General features: G+C 44.4%; 1 protein-coding gene across 3 annotated transcripts in view; it reads left to right on the top strand.

The window, feature by feature from the left end:
* USP28 (ubiquitin specific peptidase 28) overlaps positions 1–23606 on the top strand; it is a 118402-nt gene extending 94796 nt beyond the window's left edge. For all 3 annotated transcript variants that reach the window (XM_088443029.1, XM_088443028.1, XM_088443027.1), the window contains 5 exons: positions 2503–2581; positions 4875–4954; positions 6110–6233; positions 13261–13456; positions 22082–23606. In XM_088443029.1, the coding sequence (XP_088299155.1) occupies positions 2503–2581; positions 4875–4954; positions 6110–6233; positions 13261–13456; positions 22082–22257 (655 nt within the window). In that variant the 3' untranslated portion in view covers positions 22258–23606. The remainder of the gene's footprint in view (positions 1–2502; positions 2582–4874; positions 4955–6109; positions 6234–13260; positions 13457–22081) is intronic.
* The last annotated feature ends 1316 nt before the right edge of the window (positions 23607–24922 follow it).

Genomic DNA, 24922 nt, shown 5'->3' with positions numbered 1-24922 from the left:
CCTGGAAAACATGCACTGTTTGGGGTCCTGAAGGCCGAGTTTGAGAACCTCAGGTCTACTACTGTAGATGCGTAGCTTATATTACCAGCACATGTGAGGGTGGCAATAGTTATTACTCCTTACTGCTCTGCAGCAGTCCAGCATCCCAGAGGAGACCATCTTGATGTTCTGGCAGACTGCCCCCCCCTGGGAAACATTATCTATATTTACACAGAAGCAACAGGTTTCTAACTGGCACGGAAGTCCTAATGCTTGTCATACTGTGTGGCTGATTTCACACCACTTCTTGAGGCATAAGAAATGCTGCCTCATGTATGGATTTACCTAAATATACTAGAAAGACCCACTGTTTATTTTTATAGGAACATTTTTTGCTTTCCTATGCACATACACACAAAGGGAAAATCATGTTTGCTTGGTAATATTAGGGAATGAATGACTGTTATATGCAAGCATCGCAAGTGCAGGAACAGGAACTTCTTTCTCCATAATGGCGCACACAAATCTGGACACAGAAAAGTGTGACAATGGATAAGTGCGAAAAAGTGTGGATATCTTAATTATGAACTTTGTTTAAAAAAAAACAAAAAACTGGTTGTTCTCTTGTCACAGTGTTTCTGTGTTGGTTATTTGAAACAAGTAATATTGAGTTCAAGTAGCTTTTGTTGTATACATTATCCAGAATACTTTTGGGGTATTTTCAATATTTTTGTTCTAATTATCATAAGTTGGCGCATCCTGAATAAATTTGCTAGAACATAGTTAGAAATGTATCCTTTTATTTCCACACACTACATTGGCGTTACCATACTGAAGCTATTGAGCAGAGTTTCTCGTACTTTGTGATTATGGGGGAGATGTATCAAACTTTTGGAGAGAGATAAAGTATCAACCAAACAGCTTCTAACTGTAATTTTACAGGCTGCATGTGAAAAATTATAGGAGCCGATTGGTTGGTACTTTGTCTCTCTCCCAGGCTTAGTACATCACCCGCTATATCTCATTACCCCCAAACTTTGAGCTGTATGATTGTGGGAGGTATGATGCCTGTGTATATGTCAAAGTCATGAAGCGGCAATGATTTCCTTTATTTTTCGTAACTGTCTGGACAAGAGGACCCAAATGTGTCATTCCAATGACTTCAAGATGGCTTTCTACATTTGTTAGTATTTCAATATTTTAAAATTAAATGCATCATTATACTGTTTTTGGGGCTATAAGCACATCTACAATTAATGAAAATAAACTCGGTCAGATACAGCTTCCTTGATCTATATTCCGTTGCAGAGTGACGGCTGTTAGTCCTTTTTACTAGCCAGTGTTACCTTTTGGGTGGTGATAGCTAGATAATTCTACTGTATATCACACCCTAAAGAGTGCACAAAAACAGGGGCTTAAGTAGAACTTTTGTAGCCCCATAGCTTCATATTGAAGGCGCTCCTGTCCAAATTGTTCTAGACACACTACTCTCAGGAGTGGTTGATCACTATTATTTCCCATAGTGGTGCCCTTGTTCACATTATGACACATTAGTGCTCCCAGTTCACAATATGCCACATTTGTAGTGCTCCCAGTTCACAATATGCCACATTGTAGTGCTCCCAGTTCACATTATGACACATTGTAGTGCTCCCAGTTCACATTATGACACACTGTAATGCCCCCAGTTCACATTATGACACACTGTAATGCCCCCAGTTCACATTATGACACACTGTAATGCCCCCAGTTCACATTATGACACACTGTAATGCCCCCAGTTCACATTTTACCATATATTATCCCAAAATCACATAAGCAGCTACTAGATTAACTAGTAGGAAATTAGTACCTTATATCTGTAGACTGTAAGCTCTCGCGAGCAGGGTCCTCTTCTCTCAAGTGCTTTGCCTTTCCTCACTTATACCATCATCTCCTCCCCACTGCCTACAGTGGTACCTTTCCCTTGGGTTTTATGACTGCTGATACAGTAATGTTCATAAATCACGTTCTGTAAGTGACTTTGTTCATACTGTTTTTGTCCGTTTTTGTGGCGCCATATAATTAAAGGATAATAAAATAATAATAATGTGAGAATAAGAAAATGTTTTTTGTGCTCTACGCATATATCAGTGACTTACCCTTTGCTGTTTTTTTGATTAGCACCTGTGGGGAGTGTGGTGAGCTCATAAAACAACATCCGTGTCAGATACTTGATACATCCGTCTACTTGGCACCCTTTCTCTGTAGATGCACACCAATTCAGGCAGAACTATAGAATGGTAGTGGATTGCATTTCGTGTATATATATATATATATATATATATATATATATATAAAGGTGTTAGGCCTGCCTCCGCTACCAGGAGTGATTGCACTCTTAAGTCTCCTGTCCCCCTAGCAATCCCACACACTAACACAGGAGGGATGGTGTGGAGGGTTTGTACAGACACAAAAAAGATTAAAAGGATGTTGCAGCTACATGTAGTAATAGTATTATTTTTTCATATTTTGCTTTTACAGATCAATAAGCATTATGAAGGTGGCGCGAGCTAAACTGAAAGAGATTGGGCCAAATGATATGGACATGAAAGAATATCAGGTTAAATTTCATACATATTTAAATAGATAGATATAAATATTTTTTGAGAAGTTTAAATTTATATACACTGTGTGTGTGTTTAAAATACAGATGTGTCCTCATACATCTAGCCTCAATGCGCCATATGGCGTGACGCCAGTTCTCCTGCGCCAAGCGTCTTTTTCACCCGAATTGCTCAGTCACAAACTGATGCAAGAATACACTGACTAATTTGGTATGTGACACGTGTATATCTGTGAGACTGAATCTGTATACGAAGCACAACAAAGCCTGGCGTAGGAAAAAGGTACGGCCTCTGCATGGTATCACTTTGTATACAGATTCAGACTCCGACGTACACTGATATACAAGTGTTGCATATCAAATTAATCAGCGTGGTCTCCAGAACTGGTTTGTTGCATCTGTTTGTGACTAAAACTGGGTACACACTAGGCTGACCCGCCGACCTATCTGACGATTTATTCACCACTCCAGCCAGTGTGTGCTATTGTGCATGGTGATCTGAGGTTTATGTGCAGCTGCTCAAACATGGAAGCCCAGTCTATGAAGCTTCCAAGGAACAGTTCTTGTGCAGATATTGCTTTCTGAGGTAGTTTGGAATTAAATTGTTGCAACCCATGATAGATGAGCGTCTTATCCGCTATATGCTTTAGGTTCCACTTTGAGATTATGTGGCCTGCCACTTCATGGCTAAGCTATTACTACACTATGGGGTCGATCCAATTGTCCGCGAAGGGTGCGAGTTGGAGTGGCCACAGCGTTAAGACAACTGCATCCCTTGCAGCCGTCTTTGAGCCCGAAATCGCCCTATGGGGCTGAGAGTACTTTTGTGCGAGTTCGGGCTGCCGTAAAGAGCGGCTTGCAACAATCACAGATAATTGGATTGACCCCTTAGATGTTTCCATTTCCCAATAACAGCTGACCATGGTAGCTGTAGCTGGGCAGAAATGTAACAATAGTAAACAGTTAACAGAGGTGACCTCTATGGTGCTGTCAAATTTAACTGACTAGTTATAAAGGGATCTCCTGACTGTGCCACATTGAAAGTCACTGAGCACCTCAGTAAATGGTTATGTTTGATAGTTCCCAAACTAGGGTCTTAAAGCACGCTAACAGTCCAGAGTTCAAGGGTATTCACGGTTGAGCACAGATGGTTAAATCAGATTCATCAAGGTAACATGCATTTAATGCACATTTAATGCATTAAGTCACGCGCTTATACATGGATAGCCTTAAAACCTGGACTGTTGGGGTTCCTTGAGGACGGAGTTCGGGAATCTGTGATCATGTCTGACTATGGCGATCACATGCACCTGTTAACAATGGTTGTGGTTGGAATGGCTGAGGACGCTAATTAAGCTGGCCATACACGCTACAATTATCGGGGCGATCCGCCCGATATCCACAGATCCGCCCCGATAATTGTAGCGTGTATGCAGGCGACTGAGAGTTAAATATTGCTCGGTCGGGCATGCCGGATTGTCCAGCATGTGCGTCCGATGCGATATTTAATAGGTAAACTGTCGGCCGCTTGGGCTGTGTATGCCCAGCCACGGCCGACAGACAGACATTTCCTGTGTTCATTCCCATGGAAGAACAGGGAAATGTCTCCTCCCCCGGGGGCGGAGCGCAGATGTCGGGCTGATACACTGAGAAATCTCAGTGTATGCCGCGGACATCTGCGGCTGGCAGGCTGCCAGATAAAATGTCTGTCGGTCTGACAGACATTTTATCTGGACCTGTATCCCAGCTTCAGAAGGCAGAAGGGGTGTTCACATACACCTGATCACCTGATTCTGAGTCGAGTGATTGTCTTTTCCTGTTACTGCGCGTGTGCGAAAATCCCTAGTGGCCCATGCGTTTCACTGTGTATGAACAGAGCCGCAGTTGCGATTGAAACACACGGTATTAGGAATGTAGTGGGAATGTGCTCATTGGTGACTGGGAGGTGGCTATTCAGACGCACAAAGATGGTCCGTTCTATGGGCGTGTCGCTGAACAAACGCGTAATGGCTCACACAGGAGGTAATGCTCAGGCGGGAAATTTGCACCAACCGTAGGCTGGTGCAAGTGCCGATGGTGCAACCAGTGATGGCGTCCAAAGCCGCACCAATCGGTATTACAGCGGCTGATAACACTCAAAGTGGGCACCTCAGCTAGCATTAGCATATTGTCACAGACGTGACTACTGCCACAGATGCTAGAGCCGCAGCAGCATTTGTGTGTGTGTCTGTGTTATACACTATACAGTATATAACTGTCAGTGTGCTGAGGACTTTTTTTCCCCTCTCAGCAGTGGCATGAAGATTACAGTCAGTTCCGTAAGGTGTCTGTTTACCTTCTGACTGGGTTGGAGCTATACCAGAATGGAAAGTAAGTGGCCGCTTTATAAAGGCTTGTTTTTATTTTGTAGATTAAATGTGCAAATAGACCCTGTGTCCTATCTGCTTTTGCTTTATAAGCCATTTAGTAGAAATGATTTTCTGACTTTGAACATACTTTGGTAGTGCAGTTCACCATCCATCCCCACAATTTAATGTATTATTGTAATAAAATAACGTTTAAGAAATTTTATATTTTACAACCTACCCTTGCTTAAGTCCATTAAGACATGAAGCACACATGCTCCATCCTCCTCCTTACCTTTATCTTTTTGTACCAAATGAAAATTATACCAAGTTCCATTTTCTACATGAATGTTAGTTGCTGCAATGCCTTCCGTATTTTCTGACACGTGATAAGGATATTGTGCAAATTAGCCATGTCTAATGTATGGGGCAGTGTTTGGGACTTCTTAGGGGTCTATAAGGTACCAGCCAATCAGCTCCTAACTGCCATTTTTCAAACACAGCCTATGACATGGCAGTTAGGAGCTGATTGGTTGGTACCTTATCACCATTCACTTGATCTCCTAACACAGCTTAGTATATAGACCCCTTAGACTTTTAATGATCCCAGTGCCACAGATAAATTCTTGTCAACACATTTCACTTATTTGCCATTACCTGACACACAGCCCGATTCAGAGATGGACAGAATTGCAGAGCCCTGTGCAATTCCATTCATCTCAAATGCAAATGCAGCAGGAGATGTCTTTAGGAAACCGACACTTTCTTGCTGCATCTGAGATCCCAGCGCTGCGACCAAGCTCACAGCCTGGAATCACTATCAGAACAATTGTGACAGATTCGTTGGCCCTTTGGCCAGGCTAAAGTAACTGAAGGTCACCGCAGCCTGACCGGGTCCTGGTGGCTTGCGAGGTCAGGAAGTCTGCGTTCATGGACGCAGACCCTGGCCTCAGCACTCCTAGATAATGGGGGCGACATGTCCCTGTTTCTGGGATCTCAGGCCTTCCCCGCACCACAACCAAATCGCTTCTGCCTGTCAGTCAGGCAGAGGCTTGGGGAAACTCCACATCTTGCTTGGGTTTGCACACATCTCCAGTTCTGAAACTGCTCCAATGGTTTTTATGTAGAAACAAACAGACTCTACAGAAGCTGTAATAACATTGACTTGTACTCTTATCAGATATCAAGAAGCCCTGACATACCTGGTGTATGCTTATCAAAGTAACAGTGCCCTTCTGAGTAGAGGAGCAAATCGGGGAGTGACTGAGAGACTGATAGAGCTGTATCGAAGAAAATGTCTTTTGGTATGTATTAATTACAAAGTATCATGCTCTATCTACTATACCCACTGTTCTATTATTATATACTAGATACGTGTGCGCACACACACACACACACACACACAGTCAGGTACATGAATATTGGGACATTGATAGAATTTTCATATTTTGGCCTCTATTCACCACCACAATGGCTTTGAAATGAAACAAACAAGATGTGCTTTAACTGCAGACTTTCAGATTTAATTTGAGGGTAATTACTTCCAAATCAGGTGAACGGTGTAGGAATTACAACGGTTTCTATATGTGCCTCCCACTTTTTAAGGGGCCAAAAGTAATGGGACTATCAACTCAAAAGCTATTTCATGGACAGGTGTGGGCTATTCCCTCGTTATTTCATTATCAATTAAGCAGGTAAAAGGTCTGGAGTTGATTCTAGGTGTGACATTTGCATTTGGACAGTTGCTGTCGACTCTCAATATGAGATCCAAAGAGCTGTCACTATCAGTGAAGCAAGCCATCATTAGGCTAAAAAATCAAAACAAACCCATCGGAGAGATAGCAAAAACATTAGGTGTGGCCAAATCAACTGTTTGGAAGATTCTTAAAAAGAAAGACCGGAGAGCTCAGCAACACCAAAAGGCCCGGAAGACCACGGAAAACAACTGTGGTGGATGACAGAAGAATTATTTCCCTGGTGAAGAAAAACCCCTTCACAACAGTTGGCCAAATCAAGAACACTCTCCAGGAGGTAGGTGTATATGTGTCAAAGTCAACAATCAAGAGAAGACTTCACAAGAGTGAATATAGAGGGTTCACCACAAGATGTAAACCATTGGTGAGCCACAAAAACAGGAAGACCAGATTAGAGTTTGCCAAACAACATCTAAAAAAGCCATTATAGTTCTGGAACAACATCCTATGGACAGATGAGACAAAGATCAACTTGTACCAGAGTGATGGGAAGAGAAGAGTATGGAGAAGGAAAGGAACTGCTCATGATCCAAAACATACCACCTCATCAATGAAGCATGGTGGTGGTAGTGTCATGGCGTGGGCATGTATGGCTGCCAATGGAACTGGTTCCCTTGTATTTATTGATGATGTGACTGCTGACAAAAGCAGCAGAATGAATTCTGAAGTGTTTCGGGCAATATTTTATGCTCATATTCAGTCAAATGCTTCAGAACTCATTGGACGGCGCTTCACAGTGCAGATGGACAATGACCCGAAACATACTGCAAAAGCAACCAAAGAGTTTTTTTAAGGCTAAAAAGTGGAATGTTATGCAATGGCCAAGTCAATCCCCTGACCTGAATCCGATTTGAGCATGCATTTCACTTGATGAAGACAAAACTGAAGGGAAAATGCCCCAAGAACAAGCAGGAACTGAAGACATTTGCAGTAGAGGCCTGGCAGAGCATCACCAGGGATGAAACCCAGCGTCTGGTGATGTCTATGCATTCCAGACTTCAGGCTGTAATTGCCTGCAAAGGATTTGCAACAAAGTATTAAAAAGTGAAAGTTAGATTTAGGATTGTTTAGTTTGTCCCATTACTTTTGGCCCTTTAAAAAGTGGGAGGCACATATAGAAACCATTTTAATTCCTACATCGTTCACCTGATTTGGATGTAATTACCCTCAAATTAAATCTGAAAGTCTGCAGTTAAATCACATCTTGTTTGTTTCATTTCAAAGCCATTGTGGTGGTGAATAGAGGCCAAAATATGAAAATTCTGTCAATGTCCCAATATTTATGCACCTGACTGTGTGTGTGTGTATATATATATATATGTATGTATATATATGTATGTGTGTGTATGTATAATATATATAAAATATATGAGCCTCTTCCATTTAGCGCTTCACCAGTGCTTCTATCACAATAATATAAGATGTGTCAGGGTTTGGCTTAGGGTCTCACACCTGGGGAGAGTAACAAGGCAGGCTTGTTCAGAGACATTGTGTTATACCTATTGTAAGTACTGTGCATATGACTATGTTTGTGGTAATATAGGTCCTACCATTGTGAGAGAAGGATTCTGTTGTGTAGTTAGTGCCCAGACAGGCTAGGATTTATCTTTATCAATTCTGTTTTTATACCGCACAATAAAAACTAGCTGCGGTTAGCTTGCATGAAAAACTTGGACAGGTGTGCTGTTTCCTGGCAGCTGTGTGCTTGGAGGTGTCAGTTGACCACAGGAGAGGGACCTCCTACCCCGATCTTATTACTCACATATATATTTTCTATATGAGAGAGTTTTTTATATATATGTATTTTGTGTGTGGCATGGTATAAAAAATATAAGAAATTAAAGTGACAATTGTGAATAATTGAGATTGTGGGATGAAATCAGAGTACACGGGGGAACCTACGCAAGCAAGGAGAGAACATACAAACTCCACAAGAGACTGTGCTGTGAGGCATTAATGCTAACCACTACTCCAACTGCTCTGCTCAAGGATTCTGTAGTTGTTGTGTAATGATAGTAGGGCACAGCAGATGTTTCCTGTTTTAGGCCATGGGGTCTTCAGACAAACCCAGAACAATAATGTAATTTTTGCATTGAGTACCCTTTTCTAGGGCAAGTACATTTTACCTAAAGACTAAGGGACAGCTACGTTTTCACTGTGGCATATGGGCTTCTTCATCTCACAGACTGCATCTCAGACATATGGTCCATTTAAGCATTTGTGTTTACAGTAGACGTGTTATTGCAATATTTCAACTTGCCACGCAAAACTGCAGTGTTTGGAAGGCAAATGAGATTAATCTACCACTGTGCAGGCTTTTTGGTGGTAAATGAGAATGTGATCATGCTTAGGGTAGAGACATAGGCCTAGTGACTCTTTCATCACTTGTTTGGGGAGCTGCCAATACTGCTGTCTGCTTGTGTACAACTTATTTTGTTTTTGTTGTGTTGCACAACAGATAGAGGAGCACATGGTGAATGCTGCTGATATAAATGCTAGTGAAGTTTCTTCTTCAGGGTCCATAGGACTCCACAGGGGAGACAATGGGGTGTAGGTAGGACTTGGAGGACTGGACACCAACAGCAAAACCTTTCAATCCCAGGATGCTCCGGTCTTTCCCCCTATACCCCGCCCACAGCCTGAGGGCAACTTCGTGTCGTTGGTGTCCGACAGGAGCTGGAGCACAGTTTTAACAGGGAGCTGCTATTAAACATCCCAAGCTTATTTTTATAATTTTATTTATTTTCATTTATTCTACTAATGAGCAGCAGCACGAGACAGTCCTTGGAACATCTCCACTGCTGCTCAATCACCCCTCCGCGGCGCCGTGACACCAGTCCTTGGCTAGGTACTCTCGGCGGGGCTCTGAGGGGGTCCTAGCTAGCAGAGGCTCCCGGATCCCAAACTGCAGCCGGGAATCAAGGGAACAGGTAAGGTGGATCCCCGCTCTTGGGCACCCACGTCTATGCGCAGTCTTACCTCCGATCTTAGGAGACAGACCGGGGGTGCTGACAATGACACCAGTTCGTCCGGGACTCCACTAGACCACCAGGGCATTACTAGCACTGGCGCAGGGCATATGTAAGGCCAGGGGACCCGGGGGTTAAAGTCAGCATAGGGGACAAGGCGCTCTCCCTGCTGCCCCTCCCCCAGCTCAGGGCGCCATTCCACTGCGGTCTTGCTGCTCCTCCCTCACTCCCCGCCCCCTCTGAGACTCACGACAGCCATTTTCTGCATTCAGGTCTCCATATCAGATGAATGGGTAAGAGAAGTGGGCTCCCACGGATATGCCATTTTCTTCCTGAGGTGACCCCTCCCAACCAGCAGTTTTTGCACAAGCAAGGCCCTGTTGCTCCAAAAGTCCATTCAATCCTTACTGCTCCCAGGAGTAATAATTCCGGTCCCCTCCGCACAGCGAGGGAAGGGCTATTATTCTACCCTTTTCTTAGTTCAGAAGCCCAACGGGTCTCATCGGCCTATCCTCAACCTCAAATCTCTGAACAAGTTTATCTGGGTGCCCAGGTTTCGTATGGAAACTCTCCACTCTATTATCCTGGCTATAGAGCCTGGGGACTTTATGGTGTCTCTGGACATTTCAGGAAGCTTACCTACATGTACCTATAGTGCCTTCTCATCAACAATATCTCCAGTTTGCTATACTACAGCAACATTAACAATTTCAGGCTCTGCCTCTTTCCCTTTTCAACGGCTCCTCGGGTCTTTACCAAGATCATGGCAGTTATTGCAGCCCATCTTCGTCAAGGGATCAGACTGCTCCCATATTTAGACAACCTCTTGCTGTTGGCCAGCTCTCCAGAAATTCTTCACTGGCATCTACAGATAACCATTGCCTGTAACCCTATGGCTGATCAACTGGAAAAAGTCTTTCTTGACACCTTCTCAAAGAATGGTACATCTGGGAGTCCTCCTGGATTCTCCGGTTCAGAGAATCTTCCTAGCAACAGACAAAATCTTGGTATTACAGCATCGGGTGTGCAGACTACTACACAGTCGCCGAGTGTCAATTAACTCTGCAATGCTGACCCTGGGATCCATGGTGTCCACCTTCAACATGGTGCAGTTTGCTCAGTTTAACTCCAGGCCCCTACAACACCTGATCCTCTCCAGGTGGAATGGGCTGCCTCCTCTGCTCAGATCCCAGATGACGAGCCTCTCCTCGGAGGTTCACCTGTCCCATGCCTGGTGGCTACAGACGTCCCACTTGAACAAGGGATGCCCCTTTTGGATCCCAGATTGGGTACTCCTAACAAGCCTCCGTGGATGGGACACGGTGACCTGCCAGCACTCCTTCCAGGGCCTCTGGACTCCGGTCGAGGCGGTCTTACCAATCAATGTCCTAGAACTCCTAGCCATCTACAGAGCTCTCACTCTGGCTCAGGACTTCCTTCAGAGCAGGCCAGTGCAAGTACAGTCTGACAACGCCACGGCAGTGGCCTACCTCAATCACCAAGTAGGAACTCGAAGTCAAGCAGCAATGGCAGAAGTGTCCCGCATTCTCACATGGACCGAACGCCTTCTCCCAGCCATCTCCGCAGTGTTCATCCCAGGAATTCTCAATTAGGAACCAGACTTCCTAAGCCGTCACGACGTGCATGCAGGAGAGTGGTCTCTACATTCAGAAGTATTTCAGCTTCTGATGGACAGATGGGGTCTACCAGATGTGGATCTCATGGCCTCAAGACACAACCACAAACTTCCAGTGTATGGAGCCAGGGCAGGGGACCCCAACGCAGCCTTTGTGGACGCATTATCTGTGAGGTGGACCTTCCATTTGGCGTACCTCTTCCCTCCAATATTCCTTCTTCCTCGAGTTCTTCAGATGTTCAAACAGAAAGGGGACACAGTCCTGTTGGTAGCTCCGGCTTGACCCAGATGCCATTGGTACTCTGACCTTCAAAGTCTCTCCATAGACGTTCCTCTTTAACTTCCTCTATGACCAGACCTGTTGTCTCAGGGTCCATGTCTACATCCGGGCCTGACCCATCTGTCTTTAACGGTTTGGCTCTTGAGACATCCCTCCTAAAGTCTAAGGGATTTTCTAGCTCTGTGGTCCAGACCATGATCAGAGCTCATAAGCCGGCCTCTGCCAGGATTTATTACTGAGTATGGAATACATATTTCCAGTGGTGTGCCCCTAGAAATGATGACTCTCAGGTTTTTAAGGTTTCTAGAATACTTGCCTGCCTTCAGGCTGGATTGTATCTTGGACTCCACCGGGCATCTCTGAAAGTGCACGTCTCTGCTCTGTCCACCTGGTTCCAGTGCAGAATTGCTCCTCTACTGGATGTTCACATCTTCCTACAGGGTGTGTTACGTATACAACCTCCCTTTGTCCCTCCTGTGGTTCGTGGGATTTGTCACTGGTTCTCCACGTACTTCAGGAACCTCCATTCAAACCCTTGGAATCAGTGGATGTCAAGTGGCTCACTGCAAAGACTGTTTCTTCTGGCTATAGCATCTGTTTGTAGGGTATCGAATTTAGGGGCGCTTTCGTGTTGCCCCCGCTTTTTTAATGTTTCTTCAGGACAGAGCAGTTCTTAGAACACGCCCAGGCTTCCTTCCCAAATTGGTTTCTCGTTTCCACATTAATGAGGAAATTGTGATTCCGGCCTTTCAATCACCAAACCTCTCGGCAGCTGAGGCTTCTTTGGATGTGGTCCATGCTCTGAAGGTCTAAGTGGACCGCACTACTTTCATCAGGAAATCAGACTCCCTCTTCATCTTATATGGATTCCACAAGAAGGGGTGGCCAGCTAACAAACAGACTCTGGCCAGATGGATTCGCATCACTATCTCACAGGCTTACATGCAGGCTGGGCTTCCCGTGCCAGTTACAGTATCTGCTCATTCTACTCGCTCTGAGGGTCCCTCGTGGGCAGCCTCTGCTGAACAACTATGCAAGGTGGCAACGTGGTGTTCTGTCCACACCTTTCTTAGGTTCTATGCCTGTGATACATTTGCGCATCAGGATGCTTCCTTCAGGTGCTGGGTTCTCCTCTCAGCTCAGGAGCGTCCCCGACCTTGAACAACTGCTTTGGGATATCCCTATTGTCTCCCCTGTGGAGCCCTATGGACCCTGAAGAATAAAAGGAGAGTTATGGTAAAAGTTACCCTTGTTGACTCTTTCGTCGAAGTCCATAGGGTCCACAGGGCACCCGCCCTGACACACCTGGCTTCTATGGGTGTCTTCTCTTGGTCATTTGTTTCCTTCTCTGTGAGAGAGTGTGATTCTTCAGTGTACTAGTCTTCCTTCTCTCCTATCCTGCTCCTGCCTTGGACTTGTTAATAAAACTGAGTTGCCCTCAGTCTGTGGGTGGGGGTATAGGGCGAAGGACTGGAGCATCCTTGGATTGAAAATCTTTGCTGTTGGTGTCCGGTCCTCCAAGTCCCACCTTACATTCCATTGTCTACCATGTGGACCCTATGGACTTCGAAGAAAGAGAATTAACAAAGGTAAGTTTTACTATAACACTCCTTTTTTCTTTAATAAGAGCAGTCAGACACTGATTATACTGTTGCCAATCATTAACCCTTTATTTTTTCCCCCAACTAAAAGGATTTAAATAATATGGCTGCCTGCATGTTTGAGAGCCAGGATGAGGAGCAGGTGTCTGAAGGAATCAGCATAATGAACGACCTAATCATCCCTTGCATGCATCTGATCTTCAACAACAAGATCTCAGAGGAAGACATGGCTGCTATTGAGGAAATGCGGGGTCGCTGGTGCTTGTACCTCGGTCAAGATATAGATGGTGAGTTGGTTCACTGCTGGCTTTCACCTCAAGTGTACACAAAGGGGCATTGTCTGACTTGCATGAAATATTATGCTAGCGGGCATGACTTTATTTGCTGCAAGCCTGAATGTTTTTTGTTTGCTTTTTAATTCCTCTAAATGAATGCATACACTGAGCATAACATACATAATACCCTCAGCATAACATACATAATACCCTCAGCATAACATACATAATACCCTCAGCATAACATACATAATACCCTCAGCATAACATACATAATACCCTCAGCATAACATACATAATACCCTCAGCATAACATACATAATACCCTCAGCATAACATACATAATACCCTCAGCATAACATACATAATACCCTCAGCATAACATACATAATACCCTCAGCATAACATACTGTAGCACATCACACCTAGCAAGTGTCTGCACAACATGTTTATAATATTGCTTGGCTAGGGATTATGTAACCTTTATGCTTCAGTCGCGCCAAATAGCCCCTCTCGATGCTCCAGATCCTGTGCCGCTCAGCCACTCCGAGTGTTTTTTTTTTTGATCAAAATATGCATCTTATTCAATTAAGCCATTGCTAGATTGCACTGATCAATGGGATGTGCGACATTTGTACATCTGTGTGCGAATGTGTCTGAATCTGTGTAAAAAAAAAAAAAAAAAACCTCAGATGCAGCGACCGCGGTTTCATCTGCGACTTTGTACGTGTGTAAAACCAATTCCTGTGCCGTTAAAGTCTCAGCCCGGCGTCTCATGTGCACTGTGACTTGTGTTTCTCTGTGTCTGTGATGCCAAATTTTAAGAAAAACACAATAAGCTGCACCTCTCGCAGCTTCTCAATCGTGTTGGGCGTCTCACACAGTGTGGCATATGAACGCCCAGTAAGTGAGTACACGTCTGTATATTGCAAACATAGGGCCTGATTCAGACCCACTCGCGAGCGGCTGTCCGCTCGCAAGTGGGTCGATGTTATGGACTGAGCATGCGCACGACGGAGGGAGCTCCGTCATGCGCATGCGCCAGACGCGACGAGCGAAGGAAAGTCCTTCGCTCGTTGTGTCCGATCAAAGGGGGCGTGCTGTCAATGTTGATTGACAGCACGCCCCCTTTGGTGGGCGTGCCGGGGGCACGCCCACCACGGGAACGCCTCCCATCAGAAGCTGGCCCACTGACATCACTAGTGATGTCAGGGGAGTGATTTTGGCTCTGATAGAGCCAAAATCACTCCGGAGCTTGCGGTTGAAAACCCCTGCTTGATATTACCACAATGATTGTTAGTCAGATATGTCTGACCAGGAAATAGAGCACGATACTGCACCCATTTTTGCTATCCTGCAAGTCATGTGTTGCAGGTATGAGTACGGAGGATTTGACCCAGGAAGGGTTATGTATTAGGTGCCATCAGGTGCTGGGCCCCTTACAGGACCTCCTTTGGCAGTTTGTTTCTCAAGACCCTTGCCTCCATTGCGGATCGCCTGCTGGCCCCCATAGTTGTAACCCACTTGGGATTACTTCAACATGCTACCTTTCCCTCTTAGGGTATCTCGCAGTTCTTGCGGTCTACCCCTGTGACACAGACTATCGATCCCTACCAGGGTTTTTCACAGTACTTGCAATTCCCTCAGGTACCACAACAGTCTGTTGTTTCCCTTGCAGGGATTACCACAACAGCCACCCTGGGTGGATGTCGTTTCTAAGAAACACAAGATGGCGTAATAAATGCCCTGTGGTTACTTCCCAGTCTGCACTGCTGTCTAACACAGTTCGTCAGCCAAGCATGACCTGGATGATGTATCGGACTCCTGTCCCTTTCACACGAGGGGGAGCCTAAATCAAGTAGTATTATCCCTGCTTGGGTGCTGGCGGTCAAGTCCCTTCTAGTTATAGAGGATGTCGAACCTGCACTTAAATCAAATCACCGTCAATTTAAGCATTAAAGTGTCTTTGGCTGTTTTCCCCCTCTCTGACCAGCGGGTGGATCACATGGCAGGGGTCTGGCAATCTCCAGATATGAGACCAAACGCTTTTGTGATACCTCTTATTTCCCATTCCCTGAGGGTCATTGCGAGTAATAGGAATTACCTCCTGCGGTGGATTCTCATGTTACTCATCTGATTAAGAGCGCTATTACACCTCCCATCCTTGCTCTGACGTATTCTACGGATACTTAGGTGGTAACTTGGCCTGAAATCTATATACTTGCTTTCAGGGGCTGTTGCCCATCCAACCATGGCTATCGCATGGGTGGCTAATGCTATTGAGTGCTGGGCCAATGTATTTGTAGACCTTTTTTCTTCAAAAACTTCTGGGGATCAGATGTCTTTTGCTGCTCACATTCAAAATGCAGTTTCATATGTTGGAGTAACAACATTGGATGCCAGTCTCCTAACTTTCAGGGTTTCGGCTGCGACTGTATCCACTGCCATACCCTATGGCTGTGCTCATAGAAGGCAGAGGTGAACTCCAAGATAGGCCTTTAAAATGGATTACCCTATATTGGGGAAATCTTGTTTGGTCCTTGACAAGATTGTAGCAATGTTGGCAGTATCACAAATGGCAAATTTTCGTCTTCAGCTACTCCTACTGCAAGGCCTCGGACTAAATCTGTTAAGTCTTTGTCCTCAGGGTCAGCCTAAAAACCAGTCATTTCGTAGGCTGTCGTTCTCCACGAGGGCCACCATACCCGGAACCAAGCAGACCTGGAACTCCAGACGTCCTGCTCCTACACCTGAGGATAAACTTTTAGCCTGACGGGACAGGCCTTCATCTGGGGGATCCCAGAGGGAGATACCGTCTTTTTCAGTTCGCCCAGTGCTGGTGTCAAGTTACCACGGATGCTTGGGTAAGAGATGGGGTCTCTCACGGGTACGCCCTCTCATTGCTCAGACGCCCGACCACCACATGTTTTGCTACACAGGCCCTTCTTCAGACCCGAACAAGGCCTTACAAATCCAGAAAGCTATACAGTCCTTGCGGTAGGCAGGGGTAATTATGCCAGCCCCACTATCTCAGCGAGGGACTGGTGGTTTTTTTACTTTTCTTTCTGGTTCAGGGCCGAATGGTTCTCATTGACCTATCCTCAACCTCAACCAATTTCTGAAAGGTGACTAGGTTCAGGAAGGAGCACCTACGCTCCATCATCCGAGCTATGGAACCTGGGGACTTATGGTATCGCTGGATATTCCGGACACGTACCTACATGGTACCTATTTAGCCCTATAAATAGCGTTATCTCAGGTTTGCTGTAACACAGCAACTCTTCCAATTTCAGTTTCTGTCCTTTGGACTGTCCACAGGCCCACCGGAGCTTACCAGATTTATGGCTTTTATGACAGGAGCAGTCTGATACTCTGAGCAGGTGGGCTGTCTCTGGACGGCCTCCGGCTCTTAGCAAGATTATCCAGAGTACTTCAAAGCCATTTCCAGTTAACCATTGCCCTCCTTCACAAGCACAAATGGTTAATCAATTGAGAAAAAGTCCTTCCTGAATCCCTCACAGGGTATGATTCATATAGGATCCTGCTGGATTCTCAGAATCGGAGAATCCTTCTGACATCAGACAAGATCTCCACTCTTCAACAACGAGTGTGCAGATGTCGCCACAATAGACAAATGTCCTTACATTCAGTAATGCAGCTTCTGGACTCCAGGGTGTCTACCTTCGGAATGGTGGAATATGCTCAGTTTCATTCCAGGCTTTGGCAAAAACTGATCCTCTACAGGTGGAACGGATTTCTCAATCGGATCAATGTTCAGACAATGATGCTCTCTCCGGAGGTGCGCCTGTCTCTATCTGGGTCTAACCAAGGGTCGCCCCTTTTTGGATCCCGGACTGGGTAATCCTTACAATGGACCCCAGTCTCTGGTGCTGGGGCGCAGTGACCGGTCCGCACTCCTTTCAGGGCCAATGGACATCTGTCACTTCTACTCTGCCAATCAACTTTTTGGAAACTTGAGTTGTCTTAAGGCCATCACTCTCTGGCCTAATACATGCTTTGCAGTAAACCTGTAATGGTTCAGTCCGATAAGGTCACAACAGTGGCTTACATCCAGGAGACTCTCTGAGTTGGGCAGCTATGACAGAAGTGTCACACATTCTGACATGGACTAAGGGTCACCTCCCGGCCATCTCTGCAGTGCTCATCACGGGAGTTCTCCATTGGGGAGCGGACTTCCTCAGCCGGCTCGACGTGCATCCCGGGGCTTCACCGTGAGATGTTTCAACTCCTAGTGAGCAGATGGGGCCTCCCAGAGGTGGTCCTCATGGCCTCCTGACACTATTACACTGCCGGTGTTAGGGTTCAGAACTAAAGATACCGAAGCAACCTTCGGTGACGCGTTGTCAGTGAGGTGGACCTTCCAATTTGCGTATCTGTTTCCTCTGGTCTCCCTTTTTCCTCGAGTTCTTCGGAAGTTCGATCGGGACAGAGGTACTGTACTGCTGGTGGCTAGAACTTGACCCAGACGTCACTGGTACTTAGATTTGCGGAGTCTCTTCATCGACACTCCGTTCCTGCTGCCTCAATGTCAGGACCTGTTGTCTCAGGGTCCTTGCTTTTCCCTGGACCTGGATCTTCTGTCTTTGACTTCGTCCCTACTGTGGTCCAAAGGATTCTCTGGCTTTGTCATAATCGGGATGCTTAGAGTGCGTAAACCAGCTTCGGATGGGATCATACCTATTTCTTATGGTATCGTACCAGTAGCTACGATCCTCAAGTGTTTAGGATTTCCAGAGTTCTGGCATTCCTTACAGCTGGATGGGGTCTAACTCTCCGCCTGGCCTCCCTGAATGTGCAGGTTTTTGCACTTTCAGTATAGTTCGCACGTTGAATTGCTCCACTACCGAGTATCCAGGCCTTCCTTCAGTGTGTCCACTGGATTCTAGCTCCCTTTATCCCCCTAGGGGCTCCTTGGGATTTGGCAGTAGTTCTTTGTTTTCTCCAGGGGCCTCCATTTGAACCACTGGTTTTGATAGCCCTTACGTGGTTTATAGCTTAGACTCTTTCTTATGGCGTTTGCATCTGCCAGGAGAGTGTCGGAATTGGGAGTGTTCTCAGGTGGCTCCCTTTTCTGGAGTTTTCACCTAGGCAGGGTTGTGTGTCACACTCGCCCCGGGGTTTCTTCCTACAGTGGTTTTAAGTTCCATATTATTCAGGATCTTCTTGTACCAACATTTCAGTCTCCAGTCCTCTCGGCTGGTGGGGCTTCCTTGACTGTGGTCCGGCCTCTCAGGATTTACGTGGTCCGTCCAAGTTCCTTCTGGAAGTCAGACTCATTATTTGTGCTTCTATGGATTTCACAGGAAAGGATGGCTGGCCAATAATCACACATTGGCTAGATGGCTTCGTATGACTATATCAGGGGCCTTTCTGTTTTGGTTTCTGTTGATGCTTATTCTACTTCGGCTGTGGGCCCCTCGTAGGCGGCTCGCTGTGGCTCCTCGGCTGTTCAGCCTTGCAAGGTGGCCACGTGGTCTTCTGTCCAGTCCTTTCTAAGGTTCTCTGCATTGGATTCCTTTGCCTCTCAGGATGCTTCCTTTGGGCGACTGATTCTCCTCTCAGCGCAGGAGCATCCCCACTCTTAAAAGGACTGCTTTGGGACATCCCCAAGGTCAACCCTGTGGACCCCCTATGGACCCTGAAGAAGAAAATGAGATATGCTAAGAACTTACCTTTATCTCTTTCTTCGAAGTCCATAGGGTCCACAGGGCACCCACCCTGACGCACGTGGCTTCATATGGGCTGTGTTACTGGTCACCAGTTTCCCATCTCCTTCTCTGTGAGTATGGTTCTTGAGTGTTCCAGTCTTCTCTCTTTCTTTCCTCCTCCGGCCTTTGGCTACTTCCAAATTGAGGTGCCTCTGGCTTGGGGGCGGGGTTATAGGGAGAGTGGACCCAGTGCATTCTGGGAGCTGAAAGCTTTTAACTGCGTGATGCCCAGATTTGGTTCCCAACCTATACCCCAAGGTCAACCCTGTGGACCCTATGGCCTTCGAAGAAAGAGATAACAAAGGTAAGTTCTTACCATATCTTTCATTTTAGCTTATGATATTTCACTATAATGTAATGTGCTTTGTATATTTTGGTTTTTTAAGTTTTAAATTACAGTAAAGGTTCTTTTTTAAAGGTTATTTTTTGGATTTGCAGAATACATAAACATTGTGATGTAAGTAGGAATAAGATACCCTCACCCATCCCGTTTGTTCACTTGTTTACTTGAGAAGCATTTATTTTTTGTCATATTCCAAAATCAAGCATTTGTAGACAGCCCACCCCTTCCTCTAAACATGCTGCATTTTCCTACGATCGCCCTACTACAAGTCCTATATTACAGAGGAAATACCCACATTCTAATGTATAGTGGGGGTATCTCCCCAATATATGCCTGGAAATGGTGATATGTCTGTGCATTGTATGACTGCTGGTGAGCGGTAACTGTGTAGCACGTGGATGGCTGGTACAGTCGCCAACTATTTATGGTGCAGTGATCTCTCCCTCCCCTAAAGCCCTCCCCTCCATCCTATCCACCTACCTATGAAGTGAGTCCTATACAGATCCTCCTGCAACTTCCAAATCACAATGCCCTATTGATCCAAGGCTGTGAGTGACCACGGAAACAGAATGCCATAGAAGAATCGGGAAGAGGCGTCATTGGTTCAATCTGACCTTTGACCTTCGAGGTATAAATGGCTGATGCGCGTGTACTGACTTTAGATAGAAGCCACTTATTGAATTCTTATAATCTGTCACTCTATCAGAAGCTTCCACACACAGCCCTCAATGTGAAAGTATTTTAAATGTAAAGCATGCATCTGTGTATTAGAATAACGCATAGATATGTGGATCACTTCATCCATGCACCCTAACCTCCATTAACGTGTCTCTAGCACATCTGTAACATCATCAGCACATTTTAATTTTTGTAAAAGACTTGCACATCAGGTCACGGATACAGAGTTGATACAGTCCATCCTACCTGGAGATCAGATATAGGTCATTCACCTATATGCATCAGCATCCCAGGAATTCTAAGACAATAGAAGGTTTGAAATCTGCTATAGTTTCCCTATATTCGTCTAAGTTGTGATTAAACCAGCATAGAACATAACAAGGCTGGTGGAGACAAAAGTTTGACCTTTGCTTGTTTGACTTTCACGCAGCATCATTTCCCTCCACCATCACCCCTTTTTAAGCTGCACGAGCAGTTGACGCAGTAATAACCCGTGTCACTTTTAACATCCCTGCATATTTATTGACTGGCGGCCCCCACTCCTCTCTTCCTAAGGAAGATTAAAGCATAACGATTTCAGTTTATGGCACATTAGAATACACATTGTCCCTCCAAGCCCGTGCGAAGCGAGATTAATGGGCTGTCAGAAATCTGTCTCTGCCGGCAATGAATTCCAGACATAAGAGTCTCAGGCATGCTGGGTAGGATACAAATTAGCACTGAGCAGTACTTATTAGACAGTGAAGAATTCATATGTATTATTTTATTGTTGGACTATGCCAGTTACATTCACAGCACCCCTACACAATGCATACAGGAAAATCAGCATGTTTATTGCTAGACAATGTAATACGTGTACTTCTAATCTTTAAATAGTAATGTATTACGATGTAGCAGAAAAATGACTTCAAGTTCAAAATACATTTTCCCGGTGACACCCAACAAAAATGAGACTGTTATGCATTAAATTGTACTAGATGCACGAAACACCCACCCTCTCCCAATTAATTTCCTTTTAAGGTCACATCATCATTAAAATTGTTTAAATTAACCTCTAAAAAGCAGCGTTCATTCAGTTTTGCAGTCTTAGAGGCTGATTCAGTCGTGGGCAATGTGCCGCCTTCGGCTCCATACATAAGTGGACGTTATGGTATCCCCAAACATCTACATTTCTTCTATGCGAGGAAAACCGGGCAATATTAGTTGACTTTGTGCCGTTCCAGAGTGGTACATCACGGCCATAGTCAACAATTCAGCTGCTCCCTTCATTTTTACAGTTTAACTGTTGAAGTTGCAGCTGTGTTTTTTACTGTTTATCTGCATTGGTCTCTTTGAACTGTCACTTTCTCTGCGCTACAAACAGGTACTTTGTAGTATAGCTAATTAAATGCTAATATGTTCTGTAGCCGGAGACCAGCCATGTGAGTGAATAGTGCAACTGATGTTCCAGAGAAAATCCTTATTTAAAAAGTTGGGGACACACCTGCATATAAATTCTGCAGGTCCGATAAACGCTGTATCCCAAAAGAGTGATTACCGGATCAGTGTGCACACTGAGCAATTTATAGCTTAGTGTATATATCCATCAGATGTGTTCAACAGTATCGGGGGGTCGGGAACGAGATAGCATGTGCGGCATATCAGATCCTGACCTCCCAATCTCATCGTTGCAGGAGCATTTATCGGCTAACTCTCCTGCTTACATGCTATACAATTATCAGCTGATCTGCTCATTAATTGTATAGTGTGTACCCGGCGCTACACTTTATTTTAGTAACCGATAAAAGGACAGCAACCTTCATTCAAATATGTATTTTAAAATTGAATACATCCTAAAATTGCATACTGTATAATTCCTTAAAGTTATTTCTTTCCACTGTAACACAGAGAATCTGCAGCTAAAACTTGGACAGTTTCTTCCACGACTTCTGGACTGTTCCAGTGATGTCATCGTATTAAAGGAGCCCCCAAAGATCCGGCCTCACTCCCCATATGACCTGTGCAATCGCTTTACAGCCATTATGGAGTCCATCCATAGTGCTTCCACTGTGACTGTGACCTAGAACAGGCCAGACTATCCTCGAGGTCATCAAATGAAATCACTACAAACTGACAGACCAGGTCACGCTGCCTCGTGTCTTGCACACAGCATATTTTTATTTTAAAGCCATAAAAACAAATTGGAAGAAGCCACTGATGCCTTAGGAAGAGCTGTGAATTAACACAAAGAAGACAACACTGGACTTTGGGAGAGAAACTCGTCACAACTGTTTTGGGCAGCACTAAAATACTATATGTGTATAAAAATAAACATGCTTAGTAACACACTGGAGTTAGGCGTTATTGTTTAATTTCTGCTGTTGATAGATTTTTTTTTCTCTTCATTTGTGTTGCTTTATACTAGTTTTCACTGATTTTATTTTTTTTTTTTTAGATTTAGTTTTTTTTATGTTTTTTATTTTACGGTTATCAAATGCATCATTCTCCGTCAGTGATTATAAAAATATATGGTACAACGTTCTTTGCCCTATATAAGATGGCAGTGAAGCCACTGTGGTGGTATTATTTGTATGCAGGCATAATAAGTGTTATATATCCGTATAATGTGTCCATCACAAAAGAATGTGATATGAACTTATTACATAAACCTTAAGCACCTTTAATTTAATGCGCCCAAAACATGGCTTCACAGGAGGGTAATAGTAAGGAGCGCTTTCCTTCCGCAGATAAAGACGAGCAAACGAGCCAGTTTACCTTTTCAGATTACTCTGCCTTAAATAACTCCAGCATCCATATCTCTTGCCAAGCAACTGACAGAAAGTGACTGGGTAATGGAGAATTTTTAGCCTGTGGGTGTGGGTTTTTCTCAACAATCACATAAGCAGCTGCACGATTCCGTTTCAGCAGGAAAGAGCGGGTGGGGGAAATGTCTAGTGTAAAAGCCAAACACCATTGGGATTTGGCAAGTGAGGGATCTTGGCTTGCTTATTTTAGGAACTGAGAGAACAAGAGAATATAAGGGAAATTTGACACTGGCATAAACAATGTTCACCCATTACCAGGAGCAGAAAATAAAACTGGGACTTTTTTTCTTTCTTCTTAATTGCTTTTTACTCTTTTGTAAATACTTCCATTTCTGTTTTTAGAGATGTGGGTGCAAGCTCCATGAAATATATAAAACAGTATTGCCGTGCCTTGAAAAATGCACATGTGTTTTTGCCAATGTTGACACCAGCTGTGCCAAAACCAGTCGCCTAAAATGCACACGTGTGAGCCGTACAGAGCTCTACCTCTGTTGCTCCTAATACGGGTGACACTTTTTCTGAAGTTGTGTGACATTATGATTGACAAGAAGTGCATTCTGTTTGTTAATTGTGTTTTTTTTATGTGCAATAAAATATTTATGTTTTTATCTTAGTGTGTGTGTCCTTTGGAGCTGGTAAGCTTGGTACATTTACATAGATCATTCCTCCGTGGTCCGATGTCATTCTCTTGGCATGTAGTCGCAAATAACTTATGGTAAAATTATACTCTTTCTCACTCCCTCTCCCTTTCCCGTCTTTGGATAAATTCATCTATGTGGACCAGGGAGTTTATTATTCAGCTATTAGCCCCATTCTAAATATAATAACACTGCACAACAATGAAAATGTTTCCGATGTGAAAATAGTTACTTCTAATTGATTTCAGCATGCAAAGAATGAATATGACATTTAAAACTCTCAGCTCTGAGTTCCGAGATATAGCCCATTTATGACGATGTAGGGGTATTCCTAGTGAAGTGGGCAGAATGAAGAGAATCTTACCAGCAATCTGCGTTCCGCGCAGAGGGGGCGAGGCCTAATGACCCAATTAAATTAATCATTAATTGGCCCCTCCCCTATTCAAATATATGCGATTCATGGGATTACCCACACAAGATAACTGTGGTGCACTGAGTGACAAGCATAGTGAGCGATTCCACCAAGACATTTCAGCAATGGAACAAAGATATCGGGGTAGGTGAATCACTACTGTTGGACAGTGACAAGAGATGCCCCAGAAGAGGAGTACAAGCGACAAGCAAAGACAAAGCACCCCATGAATAGGCCACTATATTAGATAGTACTTTTGTATGCTGTATGTTTGTTTCGTATGCTGTATGTTTGTTTCGTTTTGTGTTCTTATTTCTGATGATTGAATTAAAACAACTGTTATTTATTTTCAATCAAGAAAATAACAGATTATTTTAAAATAGCTTTTCACTATGACTACTTGCACTATACTGTATGTACATTAGTAATATAGTGTAGCTCAAAAAATAGAGCTAGTAAAAACATTCTGAAATCATTTTAGTTTTTCTTGACCTCAAATTAGTAATGTATGACTATTTTTAGAAAGGAAACAAATTAAAAGTATTTGTTGGACAGTGTAATTGGTTATATACATTATATAACAGAAGGGCAGGCATACACAGTCCTTTGTCTTCCACTGAATCTAACAGAAGTGTACTGTAAGGTTTTTTGGGGGAAGGATCTTGTGCCTGTTCACACTGTGCATGCTCGGATCTGCGGGTGATAAGTACACAACTCCGATGCACTGCCACATGCCGCTGAAGGGGCATATATGGGTTGCACTGGGGCATTTGAACAGAATAAGTCTAGCCAGGTTGTGTAGTCAGCAATGCGAATATCTGCATTTTTTTTCATGAATGAGATGCAGGAGCAATTACTGCTGACGTGCGTTTTA

The sequence above is a fragment of the Taudactylus pleione genome, unplaced genomic scaffold (genome assembly GCF_031769625.1).
Source record: "Taudactylus pleione unplaced genomic scaffold, aTauple2 ptg000322l, whole genome shotgun sequence".
Classification (NCBI taxonomy): Eukaryota; Metazoa; Chordata; class Amphibia; order Anura; family Myobatrachidae; genus Taudactylus; species Taudactylus pleione.
Note: the sequence above shows the minus strand (reverse complement) of the source record. Positions and strands in the feature narration are given on the sequence as shown.